This window comes from Anopheles coluzzii, chromosome 3, assembly GCF_943734685.1.
Source record: "Anopheles coluzzii chromosome 3, AcolN3, whole genome shotgun sequence".
Taxonomy (NCBI): domain Eukaryota; kingdom Metazoa; phylum Arthropoda; class Insecta; order Diptera; family Culicidae; genus Anopheles; species Anopheles coluzzii.
In genome coordinates, this window is record NC_064671.1 from 64,927,882 (window position 1) to 64,947,867 (window position 19,986).

The 19,986-nt window shown below is 42.7% G+C and overlaps 1 protein-coding gene across 2 annotated transcripts in view; it reads right to left on the bottom strand.

Moving 5' to 3' along the window:
• The window catches only part of LOC120955526 (serine-rich adhesin for platelets), a 70,969-nt gene that overhangs the window by 34,876 nt on the left and 16,107 nt on the right, over positions 1-19,986 (bottom strand). For both annotated transcript variants that reach the window (XM_040376474.2, XM_040376479.2), the window contains exon 2: positions 16,464-17,131. In XM_040376474.2, the coding sequence (XP_040232408.2) occupies positions 16,464-16,989 (526 nt within the window). In that variant the 5' untranslated portion in view covers positions 16,990-17,131. The remainder of the gene's footprint in view (positions 1-16,463; positions 17,132-19,986) is intronic.

The window sequence follows — 19,986 nt, forward strand, 5'->3', positions numbered from 1 at the left end:
CAATGAAGTCTGAACAAGCTGTGAGCTGAAATGCTGTCGGTCAACTGCATAAATTCAAACTCTCTGTTAGTTCTCCTCTCTAGGTGTATAGGATAAAAGGAACAAGTTTTACCGTTAATACTAAAGACTACATTTATAAAATTAATTTAAATTAAATTAAAACATTCCCAGCCAAATTCTGAATTAATGACTACTCGCAGGTGCCCCAAAACAAAATGGACAATTTCAAAGAATCAGTATCACATATATCTTAAATGTAAATTGAGAAGTATTGTTTATTCCGCAATTTGGATATTTATTTGATTCGAAGTATATATCATAGCTTAGTGTACCTTTGCTGTCGTTCAACAATCGATTAAGGATTAGAATTTGTTTAAAATGACAACAAATGAAACAGTTTTCTGCTTGATTGATTATGCATCAAAGAAGAATATTCATATTTTAGACGCTTTAGTGCCCACACCTTGCCTTATTCGCTGCACTTTCAACACAAGTCAAATTACTTCTCTCTTCCACCGTTTGCCATGAACAATCGAATGGATTATTCCGCATGTACAGTTTAGTAACGTTGGGTGAGATTTGTTCCAAATCAACCTTTGAAATGCAGTTCGTTTGAACGTCAACCTCAAGCGATGGAACAGTAACAACGGATAGGTTGAGCTCGGTGAGATTAGCGTTTATCAGCCAGATACATTTGAAACTGGCTGGATATTGGGAACTATTGAGCATAATTGTTGTTAAGTTGTTGTACGAAAGATCTAGTCCTTCCAACAGGCTCATTCGCGCAAAGCTCTGTATTGTTACATGTTGTATCTGATTACGTGATAAGGATAGCAAAGTAACACTGGGCAGATTCTCCAGACAGGTCGGTATCGTGGTTAAGTTATTGTAGTCAAGCTCCAAGTACACCATGTTGGGCACATGCCATCTGCACAGATCTAATGCTTTTAATTGGTTTTTTGACAAACATAAGCGCAAATGTGCTCCAGAGTTGAAGTCACCCCGCACCGATACCATTCCATTATGTTTCGCATTCAGTCGCTGCAGTTTCGCTAAATGATTGAAAGGGTCCAGGTTGAACTGTTTCAACATATTCTGGGATATAGAGAGTGTTTGCAACGAATCATACAAGCTGCAATGTGTTGGGGCAGTGTTAACTATGTTACGTATACGGTTTGCTTCTAAATTTAATATTTGCAGCTTGGAAAGGTCACAAAACATCTCAATGTTGAGTGTCTCGATAGGACAATTTGTGATGGCAATCGTGAGGGCTGCTTTTAGATTGCCTACCGATTGTGGAATGGCGGCCAGCTTTGAAACACTCACAGTAAGCTCTGCGATCGTATTATTGTCATCGATCACAAGTTTGTTCACTTCATTATCAGCTAAAATTAGCTCGGAAATGTTGGTTCCTCCTGGGACACTGATTGATTTCAATAAGGTCGATTGCCCAATGTGCAAACTGGTGATATGTGCGGGAATGGTCTGGAAAAACTCACTATCCACCTTATTGAATAGTAGATTGAAATATTTGAGGCCTTGCACATCAGCTGGAATGTATCGGTACATGAAAATGTCCTCCACCTTTGAATCCATATTTTCGATATCACACTCTTGAAATTGACTGCAAACCAAACGCACCGCATGAACGTATTCCACAACTACAACAAACGCAGTGAGTGAACTATAAAGATGAAAACAATTTTGATTAGCTGCTGAATTTGTACATGAAATATAGATTTCAAACCTGATCATTGTATGCACTGTAAGTTCCATAGCAAATATGTTATCGATTTACTTCGACAAAAAAAGATAGAAAGGTACTGCTTTATATCTACCACATTCCCATCTATCTAACAGCTCATCAAGAAAGAAGGGGAGTATGTAAACTGAAATGCTTTCAGTGCTCGTTACGTTTAGTGCTCGTTAATTCTTGGATAATATACGCAATATGTGTAAATATACGCAAATTGATTAAAAAAAATTCCCAAAAAACTTCAATCATTGTTGTTGAAGCTAATGCGATTTAAATTGATAGAAAAGTGTCACATTTATTTCATTCAAGCAATTTGTTTTTTTTCCTCTATTCCTAAATTTGATATTTATTACTACAGATTGCAAGTTGCCAAAAACACTATAATACGGAATACGGTTATCAGCCATTATAGTGAATACCATAATGATATGAATATTCGTTTTTTTTTTATTTATTATTCTTATTAAACGGTTTACAATTGTTGCGACGATCGCTTAGCAAAGATATTTTGAAAGAAAAGGCGCGAGTAGAACTTTTAAGAGCGAGAATTGCTTTTATTTTTCTTCACTTTAAAAACGTTTCTTTTGCACCGTTTCTCCTTTGCTACTGCCCTTGATTTCGTTCAAGCGCGCTTCTTATGTCTTTGACCTCAGTCGACCCTTTCTTTGACCGATCTCTGATTTGTCCCTTTTTGGGAATATCTAGTTGTACTCCTCTGCCGTTTTCGTCAGTTATCCCTTTCTCCTGCTTAGATAGCGCCATCTGTTGTTTGGTAGCAGAGTGAGTGCGCTCGATCTTGTCCTGGTCTCTAAACGTCACTCGGCATATCACAACATACCGACTGTCAGTTATGGCCTCGTGGTGTTTATGTCAACATTCTCTACCCCGTGAACGCATCTGCTTGCACGAGTTTGCCGTTCACTACTTCTGTTTCCGGTATTATCCCTGCTGAGCTTTTTGGTGGTGTTGCTCCTGGTCTACTTCAACATCTATTACTGCTAGCTTAACTGTGGGACGCTTTAGCATTTTACCTGTGGCAGTGCGGACTAAAGCTTGTCGAACGATACCATCTTTCCCTGGGAACGTTTCTTCCACTATCGCTCGTAACCATTCCTTCCTCGGACCTTCAGTTATGAAACATAGATCCCCTATTTGAAGCTGCTTACAGGGTTTTAGCCATTTGGTTCGACGGTTCAGTGTTGGTATGTATTCTTTCAACCAACGATCCCACATAGCCTCGGAGAGGATTATCATTCGCTGGTAGCTACTTCGTAAGGCACTTGCTAGATCGGGTATTGTACGCAGTTTTTCTTTTGTTCCAGCCGAGCTACCTAAAATGAAATGATTGGGGGTTAGCGCTTCCCTATCTGCTGACTCTTGAGGCATATATGTTAGTGGGCGGGAGTTGATTAAATGTTCTACGTCTGTCAAAACGGTTAGCAAAAGTTCATCATTCAACCGTCTCCCATCATCCAACGCGTTCAACCCTTCTTTCACGCTTCTGACCAGTCGTTCCCAAACTCCCCCCATATGCGGCGCGGAGGGAGGATTGAAGTTCCATTTAGTATGGGCGTCCGTAAAGGTGGTTGCGCAGGTAAGGTTCACATTCATCATCTGCTTTTTTAGTTCATTACTGGCGCCTTGGAAGTTAGTCCCATTATCTGAGAAGATTTCTGTCGGAGGACCTCTTCTGCTAACGAATCTCCTGATGGCCATTATGCATGATTCTGTTGAAAGGCTGTGAGCGACTTCAAGATGAACCGCCCTCGTTGTTAAGCATGTGAAGACGGCCACGTACCTCTTCTCATTACGTCGGGCATTAGTCACATCGATTGGGCCCAAATAGTCGACTCCTACATTTGTGAACGGACGCAGGAATGGGGTGAGTCTTTGTTCCGGTAGTTGTGCCATTCGAGGGTTCTGTGCCTTACACTTCTTTACCTTGCAGTGTCTACAGGATTTCATAGCCCTATCCACGGCTGCTCTCAAAAACGGAATGTAGAACCGCTGCCGGATTTCGTTAACTACTGTCTCTCTATTGGCGTGTGCGTGCCGCTCATGGTAGTGTCCTAGGAGTAACGACGTTATGGTATGTTGTGAAGGTAAAATCACCGGAAATTTTGCATCATATGGGATTTGAGACGCGTTAGCAGTTCTTCCATTGAATCGTATAATTCCATGCTCATCGGTAAACGGGTCAACGTTATATAATGGACTTGCACGCTCGATAGTGGAGTTTATCTCATTGCCGTCGTTTTTCGATAGTATAGCAAGCTCTTTTGCGTAGTGGTCTCTTTGAGCTATTTTAAACAAAGTGATCTCAGCGAAGTGTAGTTCCTCGGATTCGAAAGGAACGATTTTGGCCTTTTCATTCGTTTTGATAAGGTGAGATTGTTTTTTAGTAGCTTCTAAGGTTTTTATTGCTTTGCCTATTTGTTTGAGTCGGCAATTAGTAATGAATCGACGAATTGTGGCTACTGTTCTGACCAACACTTTCCATTTAGAAAATCGAGTCGCGTCTATCAAGGGACTTTCTATGGTCGCTGTTGAGTGAGCAAGTAGTGGTACCCGTCTTTCTTCACTTGTGTGGGCTATTATATTTTGTTCCGGCCAACATTCCTTTGGGCGATAAAGGAATGCCGGACCATTTATCCACCTCCCTTGTGCATGTATTTCGGTGTCTCTATTCCATTTGGTTAGGCTGTCGGCTGGATTTTCTTTGGAGGGTATATACCTCCACTCCTTAAGGTCTGTCAGCGTACGGATCTCTCCGACCCGATATGCGACATATTGTTTAAACTCTCGTGGAGGTGAACGAATCCAAGAGAGCACGACTTTTGAATCTGTATGGATATATCTTTCTGTAATATTGAGGTCGTGATTCTCGCAAACGGTCTTCATCATTCTTGCTCCAAGCAGGGCTGCTTGTAGTTCAAGCCTTGGCACGGATAGGTGTGTAAGTGGTGCCACTTTACTTCTCGACATCACAAGTGCACAGCGAACATTGACTCCTTCCACCAATCGAAGGTACGCAACGCAACCGTAGGCCTGTTCACTTGCGTCCGTAAATACGTGCAACTGTACTGCTTGTGAGGTGTTGAAGTGAGTTTCATGGAAGTACCATCTTGGAAGTTTTAGTTTGAAAATGTTGGGTAGTATGGTTATCCATTTTTTCCATTTTACTAGCTCCTCATCTCCCATTAATTCGTCCCAGTCTATACGCGCTCGCCAGAGATCCTGCATTAATAAACGTCCGTGGATCAATGCGGGAGCTACAAAACCCAACGGGTCGAAGATGCTCATGATTACTCTTAGAGCCATTCGCTTTGATGGTCGTTTCCCTTCAAGCACGTAGGGTGTCAAATCTTTGTGCCACGAGGAAGCAAATTGAAGAGTGTCTGTGATTGGGTCCCATATGATCCCAAGTACTCTTGTTTCAATACTTTCAGTTGACTTAAAGGTAATTGGGTTTTGATTGGCTTCGGATTTTTCCATGCATTCTAATATTGCTGGATCGTTGCTTACCCAGTTACGCATATTAAATTTTGCCTGAGAGTGAATGTGTTTCACTTGTTTCACCCTTTCTATCGCCTCTGCTGTTGTGTCACAACTATCGAAATAATCGTCCATGTAGGTGGAACGTTTTATAGCGGCTGCTGCGATAGGGAATTCAATTGAGTGTTCGTCAGCGTTGCGGTGCATAATATACTGAGCCGAACAGGGAGAGCAAGTGGCACCAAAGGTTGCGACGTCCATTAGGTATACGTCCGGTTCTTTGTTCTTGTCGAATCGAAACAAGAAACGTTGGCTGTGGGTGTCTTCGTTTCTAATTCGAATCTGGTGGAACATCTTCTCTATGTCTCCACCGAAGGCTATTCGCCTTTGCCTAAACACACACAATACTTCTGGCAACATTGTTAATAGATCGGGCCCTTTAAGAAGTTGAGTGTTTAGAGACACTCCATCAACCTTTGCTGCAGCATCCCAAACTAGTCGCTTTTTCGAGGGTTTTTTAGGGTGAGATACGACATTCAGCGGAAGGTACCAAACTTTGTCAGAGTTAGCATTTTCGAGTTCTTCTCTTGAAGCTATGTGTGCGTAGCCTTTCTTCACATAGTCTTCAATTTGTTGGTATACTTCTTTTTTCAACTCTGGGTCTTTATCTAATTTCTTTTCAAGAGCAAACATTCTTTTCATCGCCATTGGTTTGCTGTTGGGAAAACGAATGTCGTCGCTTTTCCAAAGAAGACCGGTTGTAAACCTGCCGTCAATCTTTATGGACGAATTATGCAAAATCGATTTCGCTCTCACTACGTCGTTGGGCTCCGGGATTGGGCCTGCATACGTTCCGAAATCTTCTAGCGTAAATTGTTGTCGCAGTAACTCGTTGAGTTCGCGATCCACGTCTACATGCACGTCGACCACGCTACCTGTTCCTTCATCGCGTAGCTCACCGCGGGAACTATTTTGTACTGCAACATTGCCTGGTGATGAAAATTGGCAAAGAGGTTCGCTCACCGATTGTTGTGCAGATGTGTGACCTTCCTGAGTAGCTTCATTCACTCCCTCTTCGCGATGGGTTCCGCGGGAGTTTTCGTGTGGGGCCTCAGGGAAAGGACCGCTTGTTGTTCCCCCTTCGCGGGAGTCGACGCAGGAACATTCCTCCAGTTGACGCTGGATTTGATGGATTCCCAGCATCATCTTTGTAGCACTCTCGTTGTTTGGGCCGTAGATGGCCCAGCCTAGGACGCTTTTCACAGCGATGGGCTCGTCGGGCTGTCCGAACCGTGTCTCCAGTGGCCGTATCAGGTTCACATCGCTGAGTCCGATTAGCAGGGTGGGTCTTGCCGTCTCCAGCGATGTTGTCGGAAGGTGCTGTAGATGAGTAAAAGTACTTATCAGTGTGTCGTAATTAAAGTTATTAGACGGGAGACTTAGCTTGTTTATGGTGTGGGCGGCCGCTATTTTGTAGCGCCGCCCTCCCCCCTTCGCTGATATCTCGAAGCTCACGCGGCGAGACGCTTCTTCTTTCCGGGATACGTCAGACGTCCAACAAAGCTCCAATGGATCTGCCTCTCCGTTGAGCCCCAATTGTAGAGCCAGGTCCGCTTCCACAAGGGTAACAGATGATCCCTCGTCCAGGAAGGCTACTGCATCTACGGCTCTTCCATTATTGTAGACAGTCACGGGAACGATGCGAAAGATTGCCGATTGTTTCGAGAGGTGATGCGCTTGGTAGTGCACCTCTCGATATGTGTTCTGGCCACGGTGCAGCAAGGTATGATGTCGTTCGCTGCATCCTGGGACACGACACAGGAATCGCGATCGGCACGGTTTGGACCCGTGTTTATTGAGGCAGGTCGAGCAGAGTTGAAGTTTCGCCACGTTTTCGCATCGCTCGTCCACGTTCAACCGTTTAAACACCTCGCAGTGTTTGACAACGTGTCCACGTATGGCGCAAAATAGACACTTGACGTGGCTGGGTAGAGGAGCATTCGGAACACTCGTAGTCGGTTCCGTTTCAGCAGGTCGTGCGTGGACGTGTGAATGGAAACTTCTAGAGCTCCTTGAGTTATCTGTTCGGGGGGGAACATAAGCGGTAACGTCGCATGCGTCATCTACCAAAGCCTCCATAAAATCTCCGAAATGCTTCAATGTTGGTTCGGCAAATTGGTTTTTATACCGAGACCATTCTAGCCTTCTTGTAGCCGGTAGTTTTTCCACCAGATCCGCCAATAGCTCGGGGTTGTTGAAATGGCTTTGCATGTTGCTAAGCGTTAGGTGGTCACACAGGTTTATCACTTCTAGGCCGAACGTGATCAGGCTGTTCAGTTGTTCGGGTTTCGGTGGATCGAGTTTTCGCGCGTTATCAGTGAGCAGCCTAATGAGCTGGGCCGGTTTTCCAAAAAGCTTTTCTAGTCGCTTGATGATGAGAGGCGCGGCATTGGGTAACCTCAGCTTTGACTGGACGGCGTCTCGAGCGGGGCCTCTTAAACATTCTACCAACCTGATGGTATTTTCACCGTCCGTGTAGCCACAAGCTTTTGTCGTCTCCTCGTAACAGTTGAGAAACACTGCCCATTCCTTTGAGCATCCGGAGAATATTGGTAGCTTTTTCGGAAACATATCTCGCGCGATGCTCTGCGCTGCTGTCCGCACGGGTGTTTCGAGCGGGATTGACGAGCTTACCAATTGCCTGTATTGCGTTGGGAGTTCTCTGGGTTGTGCAATGTTATGCGCCGTCGTTCGTGCAGGCATCTCCAGCGGGGTTGACGAACTTGCCTGCAGCTTCTGCTGCGAGGAGGGTTCAGCTTCATTTCGAACTGTTGGGTTGGCCGTTGTTTCTCGCTGTTTCTGTTCCTGACGCTTCACCCATTCAGCTGTTCTATCAGTTTTGGCGATGGAGGAATAAACTGAGAGATTTTCCAGCTCATCTTCCAAGGCATTTTGTAGCGTTTGATGTTGCAGTTGCATTTCAGCCATTTTTGCCGTAATCTCGGCTTCCATTTTCTGCTTCTCCGCCAGCAGTTTTTGTTTCTGCAACTCTTGCTCCTTCTCCAAACGTTGGAGTGCCACTTGTGCCGATATACGTGAGGAGCTGGAGGCAGATTTTCTCGAGTGGCTTTTGGCAATGGTAGGGACTTTTAGAGGCTTAGCTGATGGTTCCTCGCTAGTACCAGGCATCGACTCCGATCTCTCTGCACTTTTAAGAGGATCGGGCTGCTGGCTTGGTCCTGCTGCAACCGCCATCGCTTTCTCGCTCTTCGGGCGCCTCGTCTTCTTCGACGGTCCTGGCCCTTTTCCTACGCACTTTTCACACACCCAGTACTCTTCTGCCACACTTTCAGCAACTCCGGCGCAACTAAAGTGGCACCACTTTTTACACTCTTGACACTGCACCATGTCATCGATATCGTTTGGCGAATCGCACATTATACACTCGCACTTATTCGCGGGCATTTTGGTAACACGAAACTTTTAACGAAAAGTTTTTAAAGATTGTTGCGACGATCGCTTAGCAAAGATATTTTGAAAGAAAAGGCGCGAGTAGAACTTTTAAGAGCGAGAATTGCTTTTATTTTTCTTCACTTTAAAAACGTTTCTTTTGCACCGTTTCTCCTTTGCTACTGCCCTTGATTTCGTTCAAGCGCGCTTCTTATGTCTTTGACCTCAGTCGAGCCTTTCTTTGACCGATCTCTGATTTGTCCCTTTTTGGGAATATCTAGTTGTACTCCTCTGCCGTTTTCGTCAGTTATCCCTTTCTCCTGCTTAGATAGCGCCATCTGTTGTTTGGTAGCAGAGTGAGTGCGCTCGATCTTGTCCTGGTCTCTAAACGTCACTCGGCATATCACAACATACCGACTGTCAGTTATGGCCTCGTGGTGTTTATGTCAACAACAATTAAGAATGAATAGTAGGTAAGGTTAATCAATGTCCGAATTGAATATGTAAATAATTTGACATATATTGTATTGTCCTGAAGTAGTATTTTCATTTTTGCAGGTTACATTTAAGTTCTTTACTTGTAGTTATCAACGATGTACTGACGGATATTACACATTTCATCTTGTTTTCAATTTCATCATATTTCGATTTCATATTTGAACATCCTGAATGCAGTCGTACATCGAAAGTCTCCTGAATTTCATTTCAATTTTTTACACAGCATTTTTGAAGATATGGTTAAATGTTTTTATCGATATGATTATTAAAATAATATAATTTTTTTTAAAACTCCCTTCCTTGTTTGTTACCTTTTCATATTACTTTGTTGGTGTTCGCTAGAGTCTAGTTTTCCAGATGTTGCAAGCTCAATAAGTTTTTGGCTATTCTTTTAATAATAAGAACAGATAGATGTAGCGTTTGGTTAGCATTAGGAACAATATTGAAGCAAATAAGCTGTAAGTTATTGATTGTATAGCCATCGTGCCAAATCATTCTAAACAAACATATAAATATAGTAATGAAACAACTATGTGCACCTTTGCTTAATCGATGCATTTTCAACGCAAGTCAAATTATTCCTCTGTTCCACCGTTTGCCAAGAGCAATCGGTTGGATTGGGCCACATGAAAAGCTTGGTAACGTTTGGTGAGATGCGTTCCATATCAACCCTTGAAATGCAATTTTCTTTAACGTAAACCTGGAGCAATGCTCCGGGAACGAGGGACAAATCAAGCTCGGTAAGATTATTGCTCTCCAATTGGAGAGCTTCCAGACTGGCTGGATACTCGGAACTGTTGAGCGTAAATGTGGCTAAGTTGTTGGACGATAGTACTAATTCTCTTAAACGCTTCATTTGTGCAAAGTTTTGTATGGTTGCATGCGTTACTTGATTGTGTGCTAAGTTTAGCACAGTTACATTGACTAGACTTTTCAAACAGGTCGGTATCGTGGTTAAGTTATTGTAGTCTAACTTTAATATTATCATGTTGGGTACGTTCCATTTGCATAGATCTAACGTTTTTAGTTTGTTTTTCGTTAAAGCTAAACTCTAGTATGCCACTGATTTGAATCCGTCTCGCAACGAAACCATTCCATTATGTATAACATCTAGCTGTTGCAGGCTGCCGAAAGGGTTGAACAGGTCCAGGTGAAATTGTTTAATTAAGTTCCTAGATATGGAGAACATTTGCAACGAATCATACAGAGTGCAATGTTTTGTCGCACTGTTAAATAGCCTATGTATACGGTTTTCATTGAAATTTAGCACACGCAGCTTGGACAGGTCACAAAACATCTCTAGGTTCAGTACCTCGATGGTGCAATTCGTGAAGGCGATCTTGAGCGCTGCCTTTAAATTGCCTATCGATTGTGGAATGGCGGCCAACTTGGAAACAGTCACTGACAGCTCAGCGATCATGTTAGTCTTATCGATCTCAAGTTCATGCAGTTCATTCAAATCGCTTAAAATTAACTCAGATAGATTGGTTCGTTCCGGCACACGGATCGATTTCAGTATGAACGATTGCGAAATGTGCAAGATGGTGATATGAACGGGAACGGTTCGAAAAAACTCACTATCCACCTTAGCGACCACCAGGTTACGATATCTTAGGCTTTGTGCATGGCCTGGAATGTATTGGTGCATGAAAATGTCCTCTTCCGTAAAGTACATATCTTCTATTATACACTCTTGGAATTGACTGCAAACCAAACGCACCGCAAGAACATATTCCACAGTAACAAAACAAGCGACGAGTAGACTATAAAAGCAACAGGAAGTATAGGATTTACTACTGGATGTGTGACATTTGACAAACTTTGCAAACCTGATCATTTTGTGCACTGTCAGTAAATGTGTCGTTGTTTATGTTTGAATATAACAGAAACGAAAGTAACGCTTTACTACTGCCAGCAGCACACCTAGCAAGACTGTAAGTCTGTGAACTGAATTGCTTCTTGTTAACTGCACTAACTGCGCAAAGCGAAACAGTTTTACCAATAAAAATTGAATCATTATTGTTGGAGCTAATGCGATTTAAATCGATAGTAACGTGTGACATTCAATTCACTCACATTCATGATTGATGATTCCTGGGAACTAAAACATGCAATGCATGTATCTTGTGAACGTATGATGTAATAAAATTAATACATTTTCGAAAAATAGGTTAGTTAACGCCTTCCACTTGTGGTTATCAACGTTGTATTAATAGATATTCGACGGACACGATCAATTCATCATGCCCCAGTATATTTTCTCCGTTCTGGATGCAGTCGTATATCGAGAGTCTCCTGAACTTCATCTCGATTCTTTCACAGCGTGTTTGGAAACATGTTTACATTTTCATAGAATAATTAAAATCGTAGTATAAAATTTTGTTTATTCCCCGTTCCTGCTCGTTTCCTTTTCATTTTAGTTTGTTGATGGTCGCTAGAGTCTTGTATAGATGATAAATGTACCAATGCAATAACTACGTGCAGCTTTGCTTAATCGATGCATTTTCAACGCAAGTAAAATTACTCCTCTGTTCTGCCGTTTGCCACGAGCAATCGGTTGGATTGAGCCACATGAAAAGCTTGGTTACGTTTGGTGAGATGCATTCCACATCAACCCTTGAAATGCAATTTCTTGCAACGTAAACATCGAGCGATGGACCGGGAACGAGGGACAAATCAAGCTCGGTAAGATTATTGTTCACCAATTCGATAGTTTCCAGACTGGCTGGATACTCGGAACTGTTGAGCGTAAATGTGGCTAAGTTGTTGAACGACAGTACTAATTCTCTTAAACGCTTCATTTGTGAGAATTTTTGTATGGTTGCATGCGTTACTTGATTGTGTGCTAAGTTTAGCACTGTTACATTGACCAGACTTTCCAAACAGGTCGGTATCGTGGTTAAGTTATTGTAGTCTAATTTTAATATTACCATGTTGGGTACGTTCCATCTGCATAGATCTAACGTTTTTAGTTTGTTTTTCGTTAAAACTAGCGTTAAATATGCCACCGAGTTGAAGCTACCGCGTATCGACATTATTGCATTGTGTTTAGCCTCCAGCAGCTGTAGGCTGCCGAAAGGGTTGAACAGGTCCAGGTGGAACTGTTTCATCAAGTTTTTAGATATGGACAGTGTCTGCAACGTATCATAAAACCTGCAATGTTTTGTTGCACTATTGGATAGCCTATGTATACGGTTTTCATTGAAATTTAGTACTCGCAGCTTGGACAGGTCGCAAAACATCTCTAGGTTCAGTACCTCGATAGGGCAATTCGTGAAGGCGATCTTGAGCGCTGCCTTTAAATTTCCTATCGTTTCCGGAATGGCAGCCAGCTTCGAAACACTCACTAAAAGCTGTGTGATCGTATTATTTTCATCGATCTCGAGCATGTGCAGGTCGTTTAAATCAGTTAAAGTAAGTTCAGATAGATTGGTTCGTTCTGGCACACGGATCGATTTCAGTATGGTCGATTGCACAATCTGCAAACTGGTGATATGAGCGGGAACAATCCGAAAAAACTCACTATTCACTTTATCGAACAGCAGATTACGATACCTTAGGCTTTGTACATGGCCTGGAATGTATTGGTGCACGAAAATGTCCTCTTGTGTGAAATGCATATCTTCCAAAACACACTCTTGGAATTGATTGCAAACCAAACGCACCGCATGAACATATTCCACAGCTGCAATAAACACAGTGAGTGAACTACAGAAAGCAAAAGGAAGTATAGGATTAGCTATTTGAGTTGTACTTCAAGTGAAGTGTACAAACCTGATAATTATGTATGCCATCTATTTTATAGTAAAATCGTTGTCTTTTTTATGATAAATAATTGAAGGATGTAGCCGTACTTCTGTCCACAGCTCGTTTTCAGTTCGAATGTTTCTCTTTTACTGCTCATTCACTTATATATGAACTACGTAAAGGAGAAGATTAATACTAATATAGCTGAGGTCACTATTGTTGATGCTAATGCGATTTAGATCTATAATAAAATGGAATATTAATTTCACTCACGCAGCTTATCATTTTGCCTCTATTAGTTAAATTAATATGAATCAAAGCTTGAAACATTATTGATTCCAAGTTGAAAGCATTGAAATCAAAAAAAGGAATCAAGAACTAAAACTAAAATGAAATTTCCAGCGAAAACTGTGCCAATTGCTAAATCCGCTAATGTAGGTGAAATTATAAGAGAGTAACAAAAGAGATCATTGATAGCGATTCAATTAACAAAAACAGTTTTCGCATCGATTGGACAATCCAGCTATCTTTCGTTTAATGTTAGATCATTAAAACACCCGTAGCAATTCAACATTCAAAACAAATTACAATTGGCAATTGACCAGAGTGTCTATAAACAATCTGCAGTCAGCCCAATCCAATCGACCTCTGTTACATATTGATCGCCAGTAACGCCTCTTTACTGAACCACATCAGGACCGACTGAAACAGTAAATATCCTTTCCGTATGAGCAAAACCGATAGCAAGGCCGCTTTTGGTGAGTTATACAGTCTTTGACAATGCCCCAACGCCGACCGCCCAATCTCTCCAAAAGCTCTCGGGAGCTCATTCCTTCCCGCAAAATAATTGGATTTTCTTCCTTTCGCATAACCCAATATGGTTCTTCCGGTAAGCATCTCACCACCGATTATGCAACACGTTCGTCCCATCCGCTTGGATTGTGCACCCGAACGGAACGGTTATCGGAACGAATGAATCAACGCTTGCCTCTTCGCCTCATCTTAATGGTGCCATGGCTTTGGCACTGATACCATTGCAAGCGGATGCGTGCGAATGATCATATTCTGACAGCGTGATATAATGTGCTTACACACACACAAACATGCACACCCTCACAAACTTATATGTGAGTGCCGATGGGCATGATAAGATTGATCTTGGTATCATCATCGTTAAAAGTACCGCTACCAGGTGCGTCCGATAGAAACCGTACCGGGGGGGGCCACCGTAAACCGTAGCAGGAACCCCACCCCCCCACCATGGAGGATGGGGATGAGTTGGGCGTTGAGACTGTGCCGTTTCTGGTCGGGCCTTTCCTTCCATAATTGGTGTGTCTTTGGACGCTTGCCATTCCCTTCCCATGCCCGAAGACCGACTCAAGCTGGACGGGGCTTGGGTATAATCGTTCCTTAATTAGAACGTACATGAGATTCGCCGATCACGCCCCTTGGGTTCAGGCTGCAGCGGAACGAGCTGCCCCGCCTTCCGAGCACCCCCCTTGGTGAGGTGTGCTGGATGTGATTGCGGATTAATTTGTACACATATTTGCTAACGTTGGCTCACGCCATCTTTAGGTGTGTGTGTGTCTGTGTCTGTGGCGCTTTGTCCAGCACGACATGGTCAGCTAATCGTTAGTTCTTCCCTGACAGCTTCTTAAGACAAAGTGTCGGTAGAAGCCCCTTGGAGAGCTTTTCTTGCGAGCGATCTAAGAAAGATAGAGCGTGTGCGTGCGTGTGTGTGTAAGGTTGGAAAAATAATGCCCGTGAACATTATTAGGACATTGATTGGACTCAATCTATCGAATCGTGTTGTTGTTAATTAATCCCTGCCACGATTGGTATCTGTCTTCACCCGAACACACACACGAAGGGCCGGTTGCTGCATTCAAACCGCATTTGTTTGTACATTTTTAGCTGGTCTGGGTTTAATGGGATTTGATAGCAAATTAAGCTGGAGCCACTTGCTGGAGTGTGTTGTTGCGTTTTGATTGGTTTTCCAGTAACAATCAAGGAGAGTTCAAGGATGCATATAAAACGCTTATTATATTATTGAGCACAACAATAGCCTGCAAAATAGTGCGTACATGTTATCGAAGCGAAAAGGATTTTCCTGGTACTTTATGAGTACTAGGTTATGAGTCAGACTAATTATATATTAAATGTTCCTAGAATGCAGTCCTTTCTGCGTTGGTTCTTTTGTCCTGATGATCGTTGAAATAAAATCTATTCAACTATAATTTGTTCCCTATTCATTTATATTTCATCGTTGAAATGAAGTCATTCTCTGGGTTTATAGGGTTCGGCTGCCATGTCGATAGGTCACAATGTAATTATGTATTATTATTATTATATCAGCAATGAAACAAACCTAATTTATGACGTGTAATTTTTGTTTTGAATTGACGTGGTTTTTTACACTTGCATGTGCAGGTTTTGACGTTATGGTATGTGTGAGATACTGTATTGACTTTAATGTCCGAAATCTTTAAGAAGCACTTAAAAGCGCATCTTTAGTTTGCCGAAAGTTTTTTCACAATAAATACAGATTTAATACAAACATAACCTAATTAAGACTTTTGGGACGGTCCCATGGTACAGTCGTCAACTCGAACCACTCAATAATGTGCCCGTCATGTGCCCGTTCAAGCCTAGAATGGACCGTCCCTCCGTAACAAGGATTGATTATTCGGCTGCGGGGTGCTGAATCAAATCTCGAAAGCCTGTATAGACCGGCATGTCCGCGTGAGACGCTCGAAGAAGAAGACCTCAGGATCCATATAAATACCAATATTGTGAAATGTACTCACAATGAAACATGTTTAGTACGTGTCAAAATAAACGTAATTCTCCAACGTTGAGAAGTGATTATAAGAATTAGAATATTTTATTTATTTATTTATTTAGTATCATCCTTTGAGATTTTTACCATTAATCAAATCCTGCATGGCGATCTACTTATTTGTGATTCAATTTACTATGAGTATGTCGGCACGAAGACTATTTGAGTTTAATGGCAAACGAGTCATACAAACTATTCGTGTATAGTTGAATCCGACCTTTACTAGGCCAAGTTTGATACCCATCTTTAATACAGGAAACAAAGATAAAGATTAGGCAGCGAGTAGAACACAAATATTATGAAGATATTTGTCAATGGGGCACGTGTACTAAATGTAATCTTTCTGCAATATAGCCTAGAATGAATTTCTCTCGATTTGGTCTTTCACGATTGAAAGGACACAATGTCTATAAAGGAGAACTTCCAAACGTCATGCCCGAAGAGACTTAATTGGCATGTCTCGCATCTGAGACGGTATACATATGGCCCTTCCAACCCATCTTTCACGTACGGGTTTGGGAACAGTTTTGAGTTTGTGAGTCTATTTTAAAATCAAATTACTAAGACAACAGGGATAAGGCACAGGTTAGTGAGGAGGGGGCAACAGGGAGGGAAGGGATGTTTACAAAACAGCAACAAAACTAAAAGCCTTCAGCAAGTTGTGCCGTATGTACTTACCGATACCATTCCGGCCGATCGTTGCCGTCGGTTGACCGTGCTGACCGGTGCCAGTTGGTGAGGGCGTCCTTGGTCGCCGCTGATCCCGCATCAGCCTCGCCTCGACACCTTGATTGCGTACGTGCGGTGACTCCGTTGATGAGGCGTTATTAATACTACAAACGTTATCGGTCGCCATGCTTGCTACGGGAGCCATCGGGTCGGCCGGTGGGAGCGTTTGATTGCAGTCGGGCGTATCGAGCTGCCCACTGCCCGGTGCATCCGGCGCGGGTGTATCGGCGACACTGGTTGCAGGACTGTTGCAGCCACTGATCACCTCGACTACCTCGCTCAGCAGCGAAGGGAGCTCGGAGTCAAATTTCGAGTTCGCTGGGGCTGCCGAAACGGGTAGTACGAGAATGTCATTATAGGCGGACGCGTTGGCAGGCTCGATCGGCGAAAGGGCCGGCGCTGAAGGTGATGCACTACTACCGCGTGCCAGCACTTGCGGTCCTTCGAGTAGCTTTTTCGCCTTAAACAAGCGCATATTTCGAGCGCGGCTGTGAGTGTTTTTACTGTCGAAGTTGCCTTCCGTTACGTTCCGTCTTCTACCGTCTAGCGGGATGTGGCCCCGTGGGCGATAAAATCACTCTAATCGGATCGGTCTGCGGGGCCATCGGGTAGGAAATCTGCAAACAAAGAGCGAGAGAAAATGGCCACTGATTAGTATGACTGCCCCCGTCTAACGGATAGTGAAAAGGAATTAATAGCCTCCGAAGGACACCTGGCTCGGGGTGCGATACGTTAACCGGCATGGCCCCCCACAGAGCGGTTTGGCTACGCATGCTACGGAGTGTGATCGCATCACAGCTCACGCCCAGCGAACTGTGAAGCCGGTGCTACAACGCCCCGGAAGATGCTACATCCGCTCCGCGTATAATTTCGCACACACACACACACACACATACCGGAGCTTTTCCACTCCGAGAGCCTTGAGCGCGAAGGAAAAACCTAACGAGCTGGATCGAAATTATGAACAATCGTGTGCGCCTTTTGATTTCTCGGCTGGATCAAGCAAAAAAAAAAGAAAAGAAACTCAACCGCCTGTGGTGCTTTGGCACCTTGGAAACTTTGCTGCAGATGTGTCACGTTACGTCAATTTCCCATTCGATTTAAGTCTACTTTGCGGGCACAAAAAAATAACGGCACACGCAGCCACAGTTTCGGAAAAGCCTTTGATTTGGGGGTGATAATTTTGTCACCTCTGGGGGGCATGTAAAGGGGGAAGCATCTCATGGCCACATCGTGAGGATTTGAAGGGATGCTAGTTATACAGGGAAGTTATTTTGATTCGAGACGAGACTCTCAAATCGATTTATGATATTTTTTTAACTAAAGTTTGTCAAACATGCTGCTTTATTTAACTTATAAGACTTATAACTTCCTGTTATAACGTTTCGTTCCAAGGCGATGACGCTGGCTCGTGAAACAGGTAAATAAGCAATTTTAATTTTAATGGATCATCCATCCTTTGTTTGTTTGCATTCGTTTGAAGTTGCGCGTGGTGGCGTGACACACCCCGCTCGCTGTCCGGCGAGTGGCGAGGAACAAAATGGCATAAATAAATCAAATTTTACCATTTTAGATGCAATCTCATGTTGAAACGTGTTTTAAATTAATGTTACAGTCATCTGGTGAAGCTGTTTATTATTATTTTTGCGTAGAATGTTAATGGAGTCTTTAAGAGTTTGTCTTATCATTTTTAGTTTTTTCGGTCTTTTGTATGGTTTAATCTTGTTTAGTTCCTCATTGAAATACTAACGTATGTGATTATATTCTTACATTTTTAAAAATTCAAAGCTTAAAATTATAGTTTGAATAAAAAAAATGTTGACAGCATCAGATTGAAACAACTAAACAGTCTTATGGTCAGGATTTTGTTTGTTATTAATGCAATTTTGATAGATCTGAAATCATAAAAAAAACAAATTTCTTGCTGAATTTAAGGCATAACTTCATATATTGAATCTAATATTCAATTTATTATATGTTCAAGACAAATGCGTTCGTTACCTTTAATTTAAATGTTTGTGTTTCAATTTTAAAATAAAAGAAAAAGGAGATCAATGTTACTGAATTAGACAGTTGCATTGGATTTATACGTCTTTACTACGATTTATACGTCTTCTAATCCTTCTCTACCGAGCCAGACCTTTACATTCCTCGGATTTAGGATGCGATTTCCTAAAGCTGCCACCTGAATATTATAGGCCATACTTTACCGACTTAGACTTTGCTCTTAGTGAGTTTCTCCATCAATTGAAATAAAGCTCACTTTAGGAAATAATAGACTCACTTATTAACACAACCACATTACTGGTACATTACTGATGAAAGCTTACTGCATTGAAGTCAGAAACGCTCACAGCACCTAGAGCACCATAAATATCATACAAAGCGGCAACAGCTCGTCAAGTGCAGCTCGTAAAACCATTCACGCGGCCAATAGCTTACCAGGCAAAGTGGTACAAACTCTCGACTTTTAAATTCCATCTTGGCTGGCTGGTTAGTCCGGTTTCGATGAAATATATACGAAATGCCGTTTGCTAATTGAAATGAGTGGTGCTCATAGAGGAGAATAGCACTAACATTTGGATAGGAGATCACGAATAAGCATTAGAGAAGAGACTGTTTTTGTCTAAATTTTATGGAAAACGAACTTCATCTACGTTGCATATTAGACGGCAAACCCACCCAAACAAACGCCGCAAATCAACCGCGCAAGTCAAAAAGCAGTAATCCACGTGGGGTTTTTATGCCGCCCGCTTGGTCTCACCACATGTTGTGCGATGTGTCGTGATCTATAATTTTCTTTCCGGTTCAGTGGCCGGTTCTGCTTTCTCTGCCCGCCCAAAGCGAAGGCACAAAGGGGTATAGGGATCTGGGTGCAGCAGCAGCAGCAACAACAAAAAAGGGAGCCTCCATGTGCGCACGTGATCGTGATGCGGTCCGGGGATTATATAAAGTATATAATTTCTCCGCAAATGTCATGTCTCATTTCCGGTAAGGTAAGGCATTAGGTACGGTTCACACGAACGGCTGGCAGAATTATCTTTGGCAATTAATTTAAGCCTATTAGAGATGCACAAATTGGTCTCCGGTGCACGGAGACGGAGACAAGTGGCAGCCTCCCAGCGAGCACAAAAAAGGCACAACATGGAAGGGCTTTGCCAATGTTTCTGCGTTGGGTGCGCTTGGTAAGTGCCATGCCAAAAGCAAAAGCACATCTGTAAGCGGTTTGCTAACAAGCAGTGGCGTTAATAAATTATTTTAAATCCACCGTTTGACGTGAAAAGAAAAAAGGACACGCGCTTCGTCCCTTCTCAACTTCTTAAAGAACAAAGAGATTCTCGCTGCCTTTTTTATTTCCTCCCCAAAACCACTTTGCTCATCCCATCACAACGCTTGTTCAGGCGCTTTGTTTGGGTGAACATTATGCAGAAGCAAACAGCCAACCACAGGTTGCTCGCTGACTGGGCTGGCT